The 13312-nt window shown below is 44.9% G+C and overlaps 1 protein-coding gene across 5 annotated transcripts in view; it reads right to left on the bottom strand.

Annotated features, from left to right (window-relative positions):
* The window catches only part of LOC110070772 (zinc finger protein 18-like), a 134663-nt gene extending 129138 nt beyond the window's left edge, over positions 1-5525 (bottom strand). For 2 of the 5 annotated variants that reach the window (XM_078387416.1, XM_078387417.1), the window contains exon 1: positions 5259-5498. In XM_078387416.1, the coding sequence (XP_078243542.1) occupies positions 5259-5483 (225 nt within the window). In that variant the 5' untranslated portion in view covers positions 5484-5498. Of the gene's footprint in view, positions 1-5258 lie in introns of all 5 variants that reach the window. The other 3 variants (XM_078387419.1, XM_078387414.1, XM_078387418.1) reach the window with 3 other exon arrangements.
* Between the last annotated feature and the right edge of the window lie 7787 nt (positions 5526-13312).

Raw genomic sequence — 13312 nt, 5'->3', positions numbered from 1 at the left:
CCTCGGAGGAGGAGGGGAGTTTGGGGACAATCCTCTGAGAAAGTTCACCTGCCCTGGCCTTGGAGGGAGGAAGAGGGAGGGAGGGAGGGAGGGAGGAAGGAAGGGAGGAAGGAAGGAAGGAAGGAAGGAAGGAAGGAAGGAAGGAAGGAAGGAAGGAAGGAAGGAAGGAAGGAAGGAAGGAAGGAAGGAAGGAAGGAAGGAAGAAAGAAAGAAAGAAAGAAAGAAAGAAAGAAAGAAAGAAAGAAAGAAAGGGTCTTCCAGGGACTCCCCGCCAGCTCAGGTCTCCCCTTCTTCCGCCTCTCCTTCTCCCAACGCCCTCACCTCTCTTTCTCCCTCGAGCCAAGCCCCACAACCAGCTTCTCCAAGCGCTGCCCCACCTCCCCTCCTTCTCCCCTTCCCGGAGGCTTCCCGGCTTCCCTTAGAGGCGCCTTTACTTCCGCCTGGAACTCTGAAGAGGGGAGGAGGCTCTTCCAGGAAGGAAAAGACGGGCGCACCTTCGGGGCGGAAACAGGAAGTGACTTCTAGTCTTCCTGTCTGCTCATCTCGGAACTAGGATTCCAGGGCTCCAGCTCCTTTGGAGGACCATCAATGTTGGCCGGCACTCTCTGGATCATGGAGTCCAGCCCGTCAGTCAGATGCCCAAATCCCTGAGCAATGTATCCCACAGCACATAATACACTTTTAATAGACAGATGTTGAACTTTTAATACTCAGTGGGCTTTTTTAAAATTATTGTCTCTTGTCTGTATTTGTGTCCATTTTATTTTATTTTTTAAATATTTTTATTGGATTTTTCTATCCGTTGCAGCCAGAGTGATTTATTACAATATGTTCCATTCATTTAGTCTTATCTTATACTCTCTAACATAGTATTAATCTAATCTATTCTACTTAAATTGATGTAGATTTCATCCAGGCATAAAGAGGTTCTAGTCTGTCATTTAGTGTATCTGCCAAAATATCCATTTCTGCTAATTCCAAAATCTTCTCAATAAATTCCTTATCGGTACCTTTGTCGTCTTCCACTTACTGGCATATACAATTCTAGCTGCCGTTATCAGGTGTAAGGTCAAGTGTAGTTCTTGTTTTTTTCGAGTGTAGCTGGTAATATAGTCAATAAGCTTTCTGGTGTCAAAGCAATTTTAACGCCTAAAATTTTCTCTATCATTTTATCAATCTTTTTTCAAAAGTCCTTGGCCCTATTGCACGTCCACCACATATGACAGAAGCTCCCTACATTCTTTTCACATTTCCAGCACTTATTATAAACATTTTTATGCATTTTTGTTAATTTCTCTGGTGTTACATACTATCTATAAAACATTTTGTATATATTTTCTTTTAGGTTTATAGATTTAGTCATTTTAATGTTTCGTTCCCAAATTTGTGGAAAGGAGCTGAATGACATGGAGGGTTGGAGCAACGAGGAATTCCCAGAAAGAACTGGACAGAACAACCTTGATACGGACTCTCTTGACCCTATATATTTTGACATAATATAGAATTAATATATTAATTCTATATTATGAATTATAGAATATTCACCATGCAATCCTTCACAAATTCATCTTCAATTTTTTTCTCCATTAAAGTATTATATAAATCTTTAATCAATTTTTCCTCTGAATCCAGCAACCCCTTATCCAAAGGTATTTCGTCTTTCTGAAACCCTGTAGCCTTATCTTTTACATATCTTGATTTCAACAAGTTTATCAACCAACAGTCTAAAATAATACCTTGTTCTGCCCGTTCATCTTTGTTCTTTAGATTAAAATCACTATCTAATATCTCTGCATATTTCCCATTTGTCCCTTGTGGTGTTCTTGCAGGATCAGAGAACATTTCTAATGGAGCTGTTGTACCTTAACTGTCTTCCAGACCCATAATAAAACTCTCCTAATCAGATGGAAATTAAATGTTTTGCATTGCTTATCATCTTGGTACCATAGTTAGGCATGCAAGCGCAGTCTTAAATCATGCCTGTCTGCTGCTTAAATTCATCCAGTCTGGTAGACCAAACCCTCCTTTTTGTTTATTGTCCTGAAGAGCCTTAAGAGTCTTGGTCTTTCCCTTTCCCTAACAAACTTGGTCACTATCTTACTCAGTCCTTTAAAAAAAAAGTCTTGTTTTAATATTGGAATTGTTTGAAGGAGAAAAACTAGTTTTGGTAGTATAGTCATTTTTATTGCGGCTAGTCTACCCATTAGGGATACTTGGAGTTTAGTCCATTTTTGCAAATCTACTTTGATTTCTTTCATTACTTCCATATACAGTGGTGGCTCACATTACGTTAATTCGTTCCACCGAAATCGCTGTAAAACAAAAACGTCGTAAAGCGATATTTAAAAGCCCATAGAAACGCATTAAAACCCGATTAATGTGTTCCTAGGGGCTTGAAACTCACCGTCCAGCGAAGATCCTCCAGAGGGTGGCCATTTTCGCTGCCTGTGCAGTGAGGAATCCATCCCAGAAAACAGCGGGCGGCCAGTTTGTTTACCCGGCGGCCATTTTGAAACCACCAATCAGCTGGCCGAAAATCATCGCTTCGCAAAATCGTCGTCAAATGGAGCGCCTGTTAAACGAGGCACCACTGTAACTGTCTTTCATTAATATACTTGTTTTTTTGTCATATTAATTCCTAAGTACTTAACCTTGCACATTTCTTGATATCCAGAGTGTTTTCGTTTTCTTCTTTTGTCATATTTTTCATCAGAATTTTTGGTTTTTGTTTATTTATTTTAAGACCTGACATACAGTGGTACGACTTATGAACGTCCCTAGTTGCGAATGATTTGAGTTATGAATGGCTCCATTTGCAAAAAGTCGCTTTGACCTGCAAATGGAGCCTCGACTTGAGAACTGGGGGGGGGGGGGGGGAAGAACCTTTCCTGTCCTTTTTTTTGACCTAAGTTCCCCTTAGGTCAAAAGAAGAAGAAATTCGCCCCCTAGTGGTAGAGTACAGATTAACCAGCTTTGCATTAGTTCCTAACTTACAGATTTTTAAATGTTTTCGATTTTTATATACTCCATTGTTTAATCTTAATGTATGTTTAATTGTTTTTTAGAAGTGTTATTAATATAATATCTTTAAATGTGTTGTTTTATCTGTTGTGAACTGCCTTAGGTACCCTATAGGGGTAAAAGGTGGCATATAAATTATTTAAAAATAGTAATAATATAAGTTGCCATTAGTGCTATCATTTTAGGCGAAAGGTGGGGTGTAAATGTGATTAATAAATAAACATCCACATTCATTTCATAAAACTTAAAAAAGTTTCTCTGCCCTCCTACTGTGATTAAACAAAACAAATATTGTGCACAGTCCTTCTCTCTTTCCCTTTCATTGTATCCCACCTTTCTCTGCAATCTGGGACTCAAGGCGGCTCAGAGCAGATTTAAAAACAGGAACAAATACAGACAAGAGACAACAATTAAAAAAAGCCCACCGATTTTTAAAACTCCAACATCTATCCATTAAAAGTGTATTTCTTAAGTGCTGCTGGAGAGATAACTCAAGGGATTTTAGTCCTCTGACTGTGGGGTTCTGGGTTCAGGTTCTTCTTTGACAAGCGGCTGGACTCGATGATCCAGAGAGTGATGGTCCTCCAAAGGAGATAGAGCCCTGGAATCCTAGTTCCTAGATGAGCCGACAGGAAGACTAGATGTCACTTCGTGTTTCCGCCTGAAATGTGCGCCCGTTTTTTTCCTTCCCGGAAAAGCCTCCTCCCCTCTTGAGAGTTCCAGGCGGAAGTGAAGGCGCCTCTTAGGGAAGCCAGGAAGCCCCCGGGAAGGGGAGAAGGAGGGGAGGTGGGGCAGCGCTTGGAGAAGCTGGTTGTGGGGCTTGGCTTGAGGGAGAAAGAGAGGTGGGAGCGTTGGGAGAAGGAGAGGCGGAGAGAAGGGGACCCCGAGCTGGCGGGGAGTCCCTGGAAGACCCTTCCTTCCTTCTCTCTCTTTTCCTCCCTCCAAGGCCAGGGCAGGTGAACCTTCTCCGGGGATCGTCCCCAAACTCCCCCCCTCCTCCTCTTCCTCCTGCTCGGGCTCCTTCCTCCACGGTTTGAAAACACACACAATTAAACAAAGAAGATTAGAACGATCCTAAATGCGCCGAAAACAGAGCAGTCAATTCAGGATAGGTAGTATTCAACCACGTTAGTTAAAGAAAAAGGCGGTCCATTTCCTTCCATTCTTTTGGCTCCTCCTCTTCCCCCTCCTGCACGAACGGGGGGTGGTGGTAGAGGAGAGAAGAGAAATGACGTCACATCACCTTCTTCCATCATCTGCCTGCACAGCAGGACTCTCCACTTTGCCCTCATTAATTCCATCTGCTCTGTTCGGCCTTTATGGCACATCTCTTTTTTCGTTAATTGAATTCCAGCTGCATTACAAGATCAAAACCTCGGCCGCATTTGTTATTTTTGTCACTTGAGGATCCCAACGCAGGGGGCGTCTCCAAAGGAGCTCCTGGGCCTCTGTGTCCTCCGTGCCAAGGGGATTAGCCCACCTCTCTGGCAGTTAATTCAGGAAAACACTCACACTCTGTGTGTGAGTGTGTGAGTGAGAGAGAGAGAGAGAAAGAGACAAACACGCGGAGTGTGTGCAAAAGAGCAAGAGGTCCTGCAGATGTTCCCACTCAGAGGGAAGGTGCAGGGAGGACCCCCCAACCCTCGCAAGCCCCACTTCTCCTGCCCGCCTGCCCCCCAAGTCATCCGCCTGCCCCCCCATTGCAGCCCCCTTTGCCTCTCCAGCCCCATCTGGGACTCTTTTTTTTCTTTAAGAGAGGGAGGGGGGTGTCCTTCGTCATTAGGGGGAGGCGGGAGGGGAGGGGAGATGGGAGGCAAGTTACTTTCTCTCCCGCTCCTTTGTTTCCATCCACCGGATGCTGGCAGGATTCAGGGGAAAGGCAGGGTCTCCTTGCAGGGGAGGGGAAAAAACCCGTACTGGATGAAACCACCCCTGCCTACACACGCACTCGATGAAGCCCTAGGGCCTTGCAGGGGGGTTTGGTCTCCCTGCTCCTGGGGGGGGGAATCTGGGCCCCAGAGATCCTCTCTCCCCTTCGAATCCCTCTTCCCCTCCCTCCGGAGGAGACCCAGAGAAAAAACTGCCTTGCACGAAGGTCGAGCAAGAGAAACCTCAACGGGGCACTATTGGAAATGCCGGGAGAATCATCCTCCCTCCCCCGAGACTGGCGGGCAGCTGGACAGCTCACCCCCCCACACACACACACACACCCGACCTGCCCCCCCTCCAGCGCCCACCTCCGTCCAGGTCCCGATCCGGGAGGCGCCCCCAAAGCCCTGCTTCTCTCCTCCACGCGCCTTTCTTGGGCCGAAGGGCAAGAGGCAGGCGCTGCAGATCCCCGCTTCTTCCGGCTCCCGTTCGAAGGGCGCCCAGGGGAGGGGCTCTTCCCCCGCCTTCGTAGCTCTATGTTCCTCCCCCTTCTGCACGAACTGGTCTTGCAAGGAGGGACTTGGTCTGGCCATGATTATAGAAAGGGCTGGTAGCCCAGGGTCTCCGGTAGACTGGGAACCACCATGACTGTGGATCAGTATTTGTTCCAGCCAGGAAACTCAGTTCAAGGAAACGTGGTCTGGTGTCTCTCATCCAAAAGGGTCTGTTGTCCAAGAGGTTGGGGCAACCGTCCAAGAGAAAGATTTGGGGAAGCCTCAGGCAGTGGTGGACAAGTCACCTCCTTCATGCAAGTCCCCCCTGCTCCACGCAGAGCCTGTCAGGGATGCTGGAGCAGCAGCTTCTTTCTGCCAATGGGAAGAGGGTTGGACTAGATGACCTTTGGATTCCCTGTCAGTTCTCTAGTTAGTGGTTCAAAACCTTGGGGAACCCAGGAGTTCCTGGATGGCTCTTCCCAGAAACCCAGGCCAGCAGAGCTGGTTGGTAAGGCTTCTGGGAATTGTGGTCCAAGAACACTTGGGTGACCCAACATGCGGGGGGGAGGAACACCCACTGCTCAAGGGGAAGGGCCAGTCCCTTCAGTCCTTCGAGATCTCCTTGAGAGTCCCCTTGGATTCAACCTCAGATGGGAACGCCAGTTCCCTCTGAGATCCATTGGACCTTCCTGCTGAGATACAAGAGGGATCCTTGGTCCAAGGATTTTCTGAGAGCCCTAATTTATTTGGACAAGTGTTACAACAAATATTGGAGAAAATTTATGGTTCCCCCTGGAACCACACTTATTCAGTAGGTAGATGATATGTTGATATCAGGGGGAAATAAAGGAAAGGCCACTAAGGAACTCCTAAATTTCCTGGGAAGACATAGTCTGAGGGTCTCTGGAATGAAATTACAGTTTGTAGAAAAGGAAGTATTTGGGCCACTTGATCAGTAAGGGGAAGAGGAGAATGAGCCCAAAAAGAATCAAGGGAATATTGGAAGTGCCTTGGCCAAAAATTAAACGTGAGTTGACAGCAGCAGCACCCCCCCGGACATTCCCTAATCCAGATTCAGACTACCATCACTCAGGAAGTGGGACTCATATACTAGAAATAAACAAGAATAATCCCTGCCTAACTCAAAAAGAAGAGCATCTAATTCAGAGTTTGGTGGACACAGAGTTGGCCGCAAACTCTGAAAAGGTTCCAGAGACTCAGGCTGAGAATTGCAATGCAAGCAAAGCTACTGAGGACCTGAACTTAACCCTTTCAAATGCAGACTTCATAGTAATTGATGAATGGCAAGATGCTACCCCAGACGTAAATGGCCCACAGTCCTCATTTATAGCCCCTACAGATAGGGACAACACTAGCATAGGCATAGGCATCCTTCAGTCTCGAGAGACTATGGTAACATGCTCTGAATCGAGGAGTGTCCTCTCCAGAACATGAAGCCCGGGTAAGGTAATATGGAGGATAGGCTGTTACCCAAGCAGCAGATCCCCCCTCTCCACATTGCTGAAATGGTCCAATGGAAAGGCAAGAGCCAATACAACTGGTTCCAGCAATGTCGCAGGAGTTGGCAGAACGACACATGCTGCCTTCGGGACTCCAGCTCTGGATTTTGCCTCAAGGTTAATTCCTGAAGCCTTTTCCATGAGTGGATATAGCCACAAGGCAGTGGAGGTTTGACATTGGAGTTTTCCTTCTCCTAGATGGGCTGCCTTCCATGGCTGACGAGCCCCACCTACCCGGTGGGACAACACACAGCCGGACAATACCTACCTACGACTTCTTACGAAAGTAGACTCCAGAACAGAGAAGCCACAGACTACAGTCTCACCAACTAACACTGTGAGTCACATTACTATACACAGCTGGCCTCTAAAAAGGTCCAATAATACATGGAAAACTAACACCGATGTAACACGGGATATCTTGGACATTCTGGGTAAAGATTGGGGTCCCTTAATGTATATGCATTGTTCCTGTATATATCCTAGAAAGCCTAAGATGTGGAGGGGGAGAGTGCATCTGTCATTTAAAGAAAATGGACATGCTTATCATTTTTGGAGCTTAATATATAAGTTTGAAGACATACCGATATCTTTCAAATGGGGAACACATATAATACACCGTAAGCCAAATTTTAAGTCAACTGCAAAACAAAACTTGCAAAGGCCATTCAAAACAAACAGACAGCTGTATGATGAGAATCACAGGGGTACTTTTGATGGGAGGGCAATGGTTGATGAATCTGGACTCAATGTAAATTTTAACAGGATTCCAACACCTCATGGAAAATCAGAAAGAACTGTTGAGCCCTCTTTTAATTATGAGTACTCCAGGCACAGGAGAAATGCCCCCACCCATGCTGGTGCTACATCCCCTGAGCCTAACTTAAACTACAGAGGGAAAGAAGTATGTCCACCTTTTGTATCTGCCCCCAATAATATCTTGATCAATCAACCCCGTGGTTTCACAAATATTTATTTATTTATTTATTTATTGGACTTAAATACTGCCCCATAGCGCTACAAGCACTCTCCGGGCGGTTTACAATTTTTAATTATACAGGCTACACATTGCCCCCCCAGCAAGCTGGGTACTCATTTTACCGACCTTGGAAGGATGGAAGGCTGAGTCAACCTTGAGCCGGCTACCTGGGATTTGAACCCCAGGTCGTGAGCACAGTTTTAGCTGCAGTGTAACAGCCAGAGAATACAAAAAAGAGAAGCTCTAAGGATTGGTGTCAATAAGTCTCCCAGTAGTCACAGAATGTATCAAACTTCCAAGGGGAACAGCCACCTACCGAGTCACCTCAAAACTTCCAGTAGATCTAACTCTGAATGGCACCTGGACAACAGATATGCCCCTCTAGCTGCCCTCTCCCAAGATTGACTAACATCAGATAAGATACAATGCCAGCCTCTGAATCTTCTATCTTGGAATATTGCAGGCTGGAAGAATAAATTGGCTGACTCAGATTTCATACAGTACCTCCAGACATTTGACATAATTTGCCTGCAAGAGACTTGGCTTCTGGAGAAAGACTCTTTAAATTTACAGGGATATAGGACATGGGAATTCCCGGCTCAAAAAAATTCAGCTTCAGGACGAGGAAGTGGGGGCTTGGCTATTTCAATTTCCTCCACTACTGGCTTGAAAGCAACAGAGATAGCTGAACTGAACTCTAGCCACTGGCAAGTTCTAACAATACATGGCTGCAACCCATGTCCTTTGATCTGTGTCAATGTCTATCTCCCACCGAGAATAATTGGTACTGCCTCAGAGGTTTGGGCTAAATTGGAGGATATTCTTGATACATTACTTTCTGAATATCCCAACTATCTTCTTATAATTTGTGGTGACTTTAATGCTAGAATGGGAAACAGTGTTTATATGATGGAAAAAGCCCTTGGCTTGGAGCTTGATATAGATAAAAGCACCGCCCGAACCTCCCAAGACAAGGTAATCAACAACTATGGCAAATTCCTCTTTCAATTGATCTACAAATTCCATCTTGTATGCCTAAATGGCTCTTACCTGGACACCTCAAATGGCTACTACACTTTTCTAACAGATAAGGGTGCTAGTGTGGTAGACTATGTTATAGGATCTTCTGCTGTCCTCCCTTATGTATACTCTCTAGCAATCGATGACAGGCCAGAAAGTGACCATCTCCCTCTCAGAGTGTCCTTAAGATTCCAACAAAATCAGTCAGGGGTATTAACAGACCATAAAATGCCAGGCCACGTTCTAGGTGAGAAAAGGCTTAAATGGTCTATTAAAACTGATGACAGTATAAGGCAGATGCTGAGCACCAATAAACTCCAAGAGCTACGACAACATGCTCTTCTGGGGACCCAGAATATTTGCAAGGTCTACCAGGACATAATTCTCACACTTAAACCACACCTAACCTTTACACACCCAGAAAGAATGTCTGAAGCCCAATGGTCCTGGTTCGACAGGGAATGTAAGACCAAGAAAAAAGAGCTGAGCAGAGCAACAAGACAGGCGAGACATATTGGCACTGACGAAGCTACAGCTTCCCTGCTACATCTACGGAAAGAATATAAATCTCTGCTTAGAGGAAAAAAGAAGGCTTTCTATTTAGAGAATTGGAAATCTTTGGGCCAGGCCCTCATCGAGGGTAATGACCCCAAATTCTGGAAGCAGATAGAAAGAGGCTTCTCACAGAAAGCCTTTGTGATTGCCAACTCCATCACGCCAGAGGTATGGGTCTCCCACTTCAGTCGCATTTTTGGGGGTAGTATTCATAGAAATATTACTCATGAGACCCTCTCTAAGTCCCCTGAATGGCCACCTGTTTCCCCCAAAGAAGTTGGGGACCGGATTCAAACTCTCCGGAATGGCAAGGCGCCTGGTGAAGATATGATCCCTGCTGAGGTCTTTGCTATTGTGACATTCAGTGGTGGTCTCCCATTCTAGCCAGTCTATTCACCTACATCAATAGTACAGGCAACCTTCCTGCAGGTTGGCAAACTAGCATTGTTGTGCCAATTTTTAAGAAAGGAGATCCTCTAGACCCTTGTAACTTTAGACCCATCAGTCTCCTCAATGTGGCCTCTAAGCTTTATGCCAGATACCTCTTGAATAGGCTCTTAGATTGGGACAACAAACATTCTATCATCTTTGAAGAACAGGCAGGCTTCAGAAAAGGCAGAAGCACAATAGGCCAAGCCTTTGTTTTACACCATGTAATTAGTAAATACACCAAACCTCCAAACAAATATCTTTACGCTGCCTTTGTGGATTTTTCTTCAGCCTTTGACCTGATAGATAGAGAACGCCTTTGGTATAAACTGGAAAAAACAAACATTGATAAGAGACTCCTGTGGCTCATACAGCTACTACATAAAGAAAATACGATGCAAGTGCGTATAGGCTTACAGGGAACTCTGTCACAACAGGTCAGCATTACACGAGGGGTGAAACAAGGTTGTATTTTAGCACCTTTTCTTTTCAACTTTTATATAAACAGCCTTATCCCTCAAATGGCTTCCCCCACATTCTTCCCTCCAGCCATTGGCTGTAGGAAGATCTCAATATTGCTTTATGCTGATGACCTGGTTCTGCTATCTTTGAATAAAATTGGTCTTAAAAGAATGCTGGCCAAATTTGGGCAGCTCTGTAAAGAGGAACGGTTAACAATCAATTATACCAAAACAAAAATTATGGTCTGTGGGAAGAGAGCCCCTAAGCATAACTGGTCTCTGGATGGGCATGCTATTGAGCAGGTACACTCATTTAAATACTTGGGCATTCAATTTTCTGAGAAACTCTCCTGGAGACAGCATTTAAATGCTACAATCTTACTGAGTACCAGATCAATAGGGCAATTAAAAAGATTTTTCTACAGCAGAGGAGGCCAGTTGGTAAATCCTGTTCTCAAGGTGTTCGTTGTTAAAATTATAGCACAGATGCTCTACGGGACAGAACTATGGGGAGAGGCAGCCAAGCCCAAACTAGAAATCCTGCAGAACAAATTTATGAGGCTGATACTGGGTCTCCCCCCAGGAACTCCCTCAGCTCACCTCAAAGCTGAGTTAGGCCTACCCTCAATTGCCGCTAGAATTGATCTGGCTTATCTTAGATATTGGCATAGACTGAACAGTTTGGAGGACTCCTCCCTGACAAAGTGCTGTTGGTCAGAACAACTAAAGTCTGGTGGATGGGCACAACAATGTCACCAAAAATTAAACGTCTATAACCTTTTGATGGAAACGTTCCTTAGTTTAAGCTCTCGCGACCTTAGGAACTGGATCTTTGATCTTGATGCTAGCCAGGACAGGGCAGCTATTGTTGGGTCCCGTTTTTCTACCTGGTATCCACAACTTCAGGTGAATCATGCAAAACCAAAATATTTTGAATCATTGACTTTTCCCCAGATTCGCAGAGATGGCCTCAGCATACCTCGAAGGGAGATATAAAGGAATCCCAGTCGAGGAACGAAAATGTGTCTTCGGCTGCAACCAAATTGAGGATCTAACTCATTACCTACTGTTCTGTCCTCTCTATAAAAATCCTAGAGAAAGATTTCTGTCACCCATCATTCAGATGTATTTTAACTGTAATACCACTGAAACAGTAGTAGGTTTGCTTGCTGATGCACAGTTGTACATTACATATGCTGTAGCACAATTTGGACTAGCAGCTAAGAAGCTGAGGCTTCGATTTTTCAGGGATCATAATGCCACATAAATGCCGTATCTAGTGGATTGACGTTTTACATTATGACAATATTTTTAGACTGGGTTTTATTGGTTTTTAATGGTTTTAATGGTTTTAAGGTAATTAATGGTTTTAATGGTTTTAAGGTGATTACCTGCTTTATTTGGATTTTATATGCTACAGTAGAAACAATATTGTAAAGGTCTATGGCCAGAAACAATAAAGTTTATATGTGTACACCAAAAAGCAAACAAAACAAAACCATGGAAATGCAGTTCCCTTTCTAAGATGAGCCGTCCAGTCTTGTGTTTCTGTTTTCATTCTCCCTTTTCTAACTTTCCATTCCTCTGGATGGTTGGAGAAAGAACTGTGCAGAAAGAGTTGGATTCAGGTTTTTTCCTTACGTGTAGGCCACCCGAAATTGATGGAACATAAGCTATTCAAGTAAGAATTCCTATTCATTTGAAGCAAGTTAGCCTGTCCCTGGACATCATCCAGTGTTTCAAAGTAACCAATCTGTTACCTTGTATTATATGAGGGAGGGGGTGCTTGAGAATATTTAGAAAATCTCATGGATTCAACCAGGGACGACACTCACATTTATTTATTTTTTGTTTGCAACTTGCAAGAATTTCCCCCTGGCAGAATCCTGGGACCTGCAGCCCAAAAGCAATCATTTAGAGAAGATCTTCTCTCACCTCTGTTTGGCCCTTCGTCCAGTCTATCCAATATAATTTTATGTTCTCCTACCCAGAGTAAGTGGCGGGAGAGAGAAACCACAGATCCGTCTTCCCTGCCATCCGTCCCTTCCATTCTCATTCTCTCTCCCTTCCCCCATACCCCAAAAGGCCTTTTTTACCCTTTGGCCCTTACATCCCTAAAGAAATAGCCCTGGGGTGACGGATCTGCTTTCCCATCCCCAGAAGCGACTCTTTCTCAGCTAGGGGTTCAAACACACCCCCTCCCATCTTACATATGCCCTTATGATACGTGGCCACCCTCTCTGTGCCCGTGGGAAACAGGGAGACGCTCCCTTTGGGGGTCAGCCCTGTCCTGGCTTCTCCTGCTTGCCTGCCTACCTGCTTTTTTTGCTCCTCCTTCAACTCACCGGGGATGCAAGGGTCCTTTCCTCCCGCACTCCTTACTTTCTTTCCTGCCTCCTGGAAATGCTCCCCGTTGTGTAAAAGCACAAAAACGAGAACCCCAGCAGCATGAAGCTTGCCTTTGGTTTTGAAAAAAAAACTCCTCCCCATTCTGGTCCTGCTGGGAGCGTCGCCCTATATGGTTTGCAATCCTATTGCGTAGCCTCGCATGTCACCCTAGAGTCGGCCCACTGACGCTTGTGGGGATTGGGCGAGTCCACTCCTTGCTAAGTTCCTGTGATTCAAACAGGCCTCCTCTAGTGGTGACTTCCTCCGCTAAACCACAGAGTTTCAGCCGTTGCATCATTAGGGCTGCTGGATGGGCTTCTGTGTTGCTAGAAAAGCCTGTTTTCTAGACGAAATCCTGTTGATCCTTAAAGGCCTTGAAGCAAAAGAGGAGGATAGTGATCATTAATATTGGTTGTGATGATTCCAGTTCCCTGCTTTATCGACTCAACTGATTTTAATGGGTTTACAGCTGACATTGTTTTCCATTTGCTTGTTTATTAAATCTCTTGATGTTTGTAAACAATCTGGAACACGGCCCAGGTCAGCTTCTAATGCGGCCCAGTGCAATTTTTTATT

Source organism: Pogona vitticeps, chromosome 2, assembly GCF_051106095.1.
Source record: "Pogona vitticeps strain Pit_001003342236 chromosome 2, PviZW2.1, whole genome shotgun sequence".
NCBI classification, from domain to species: Eukaryota; Metazoa; Chordata; class Lepidosauria; order Squamata; family Agamidae; genus Pogona; species Pogona vitticeps.
Note: the sequence above shows the minus strand (reverse complement) of the source record. Positions and strands in the feature narration are given on the sequence as shown.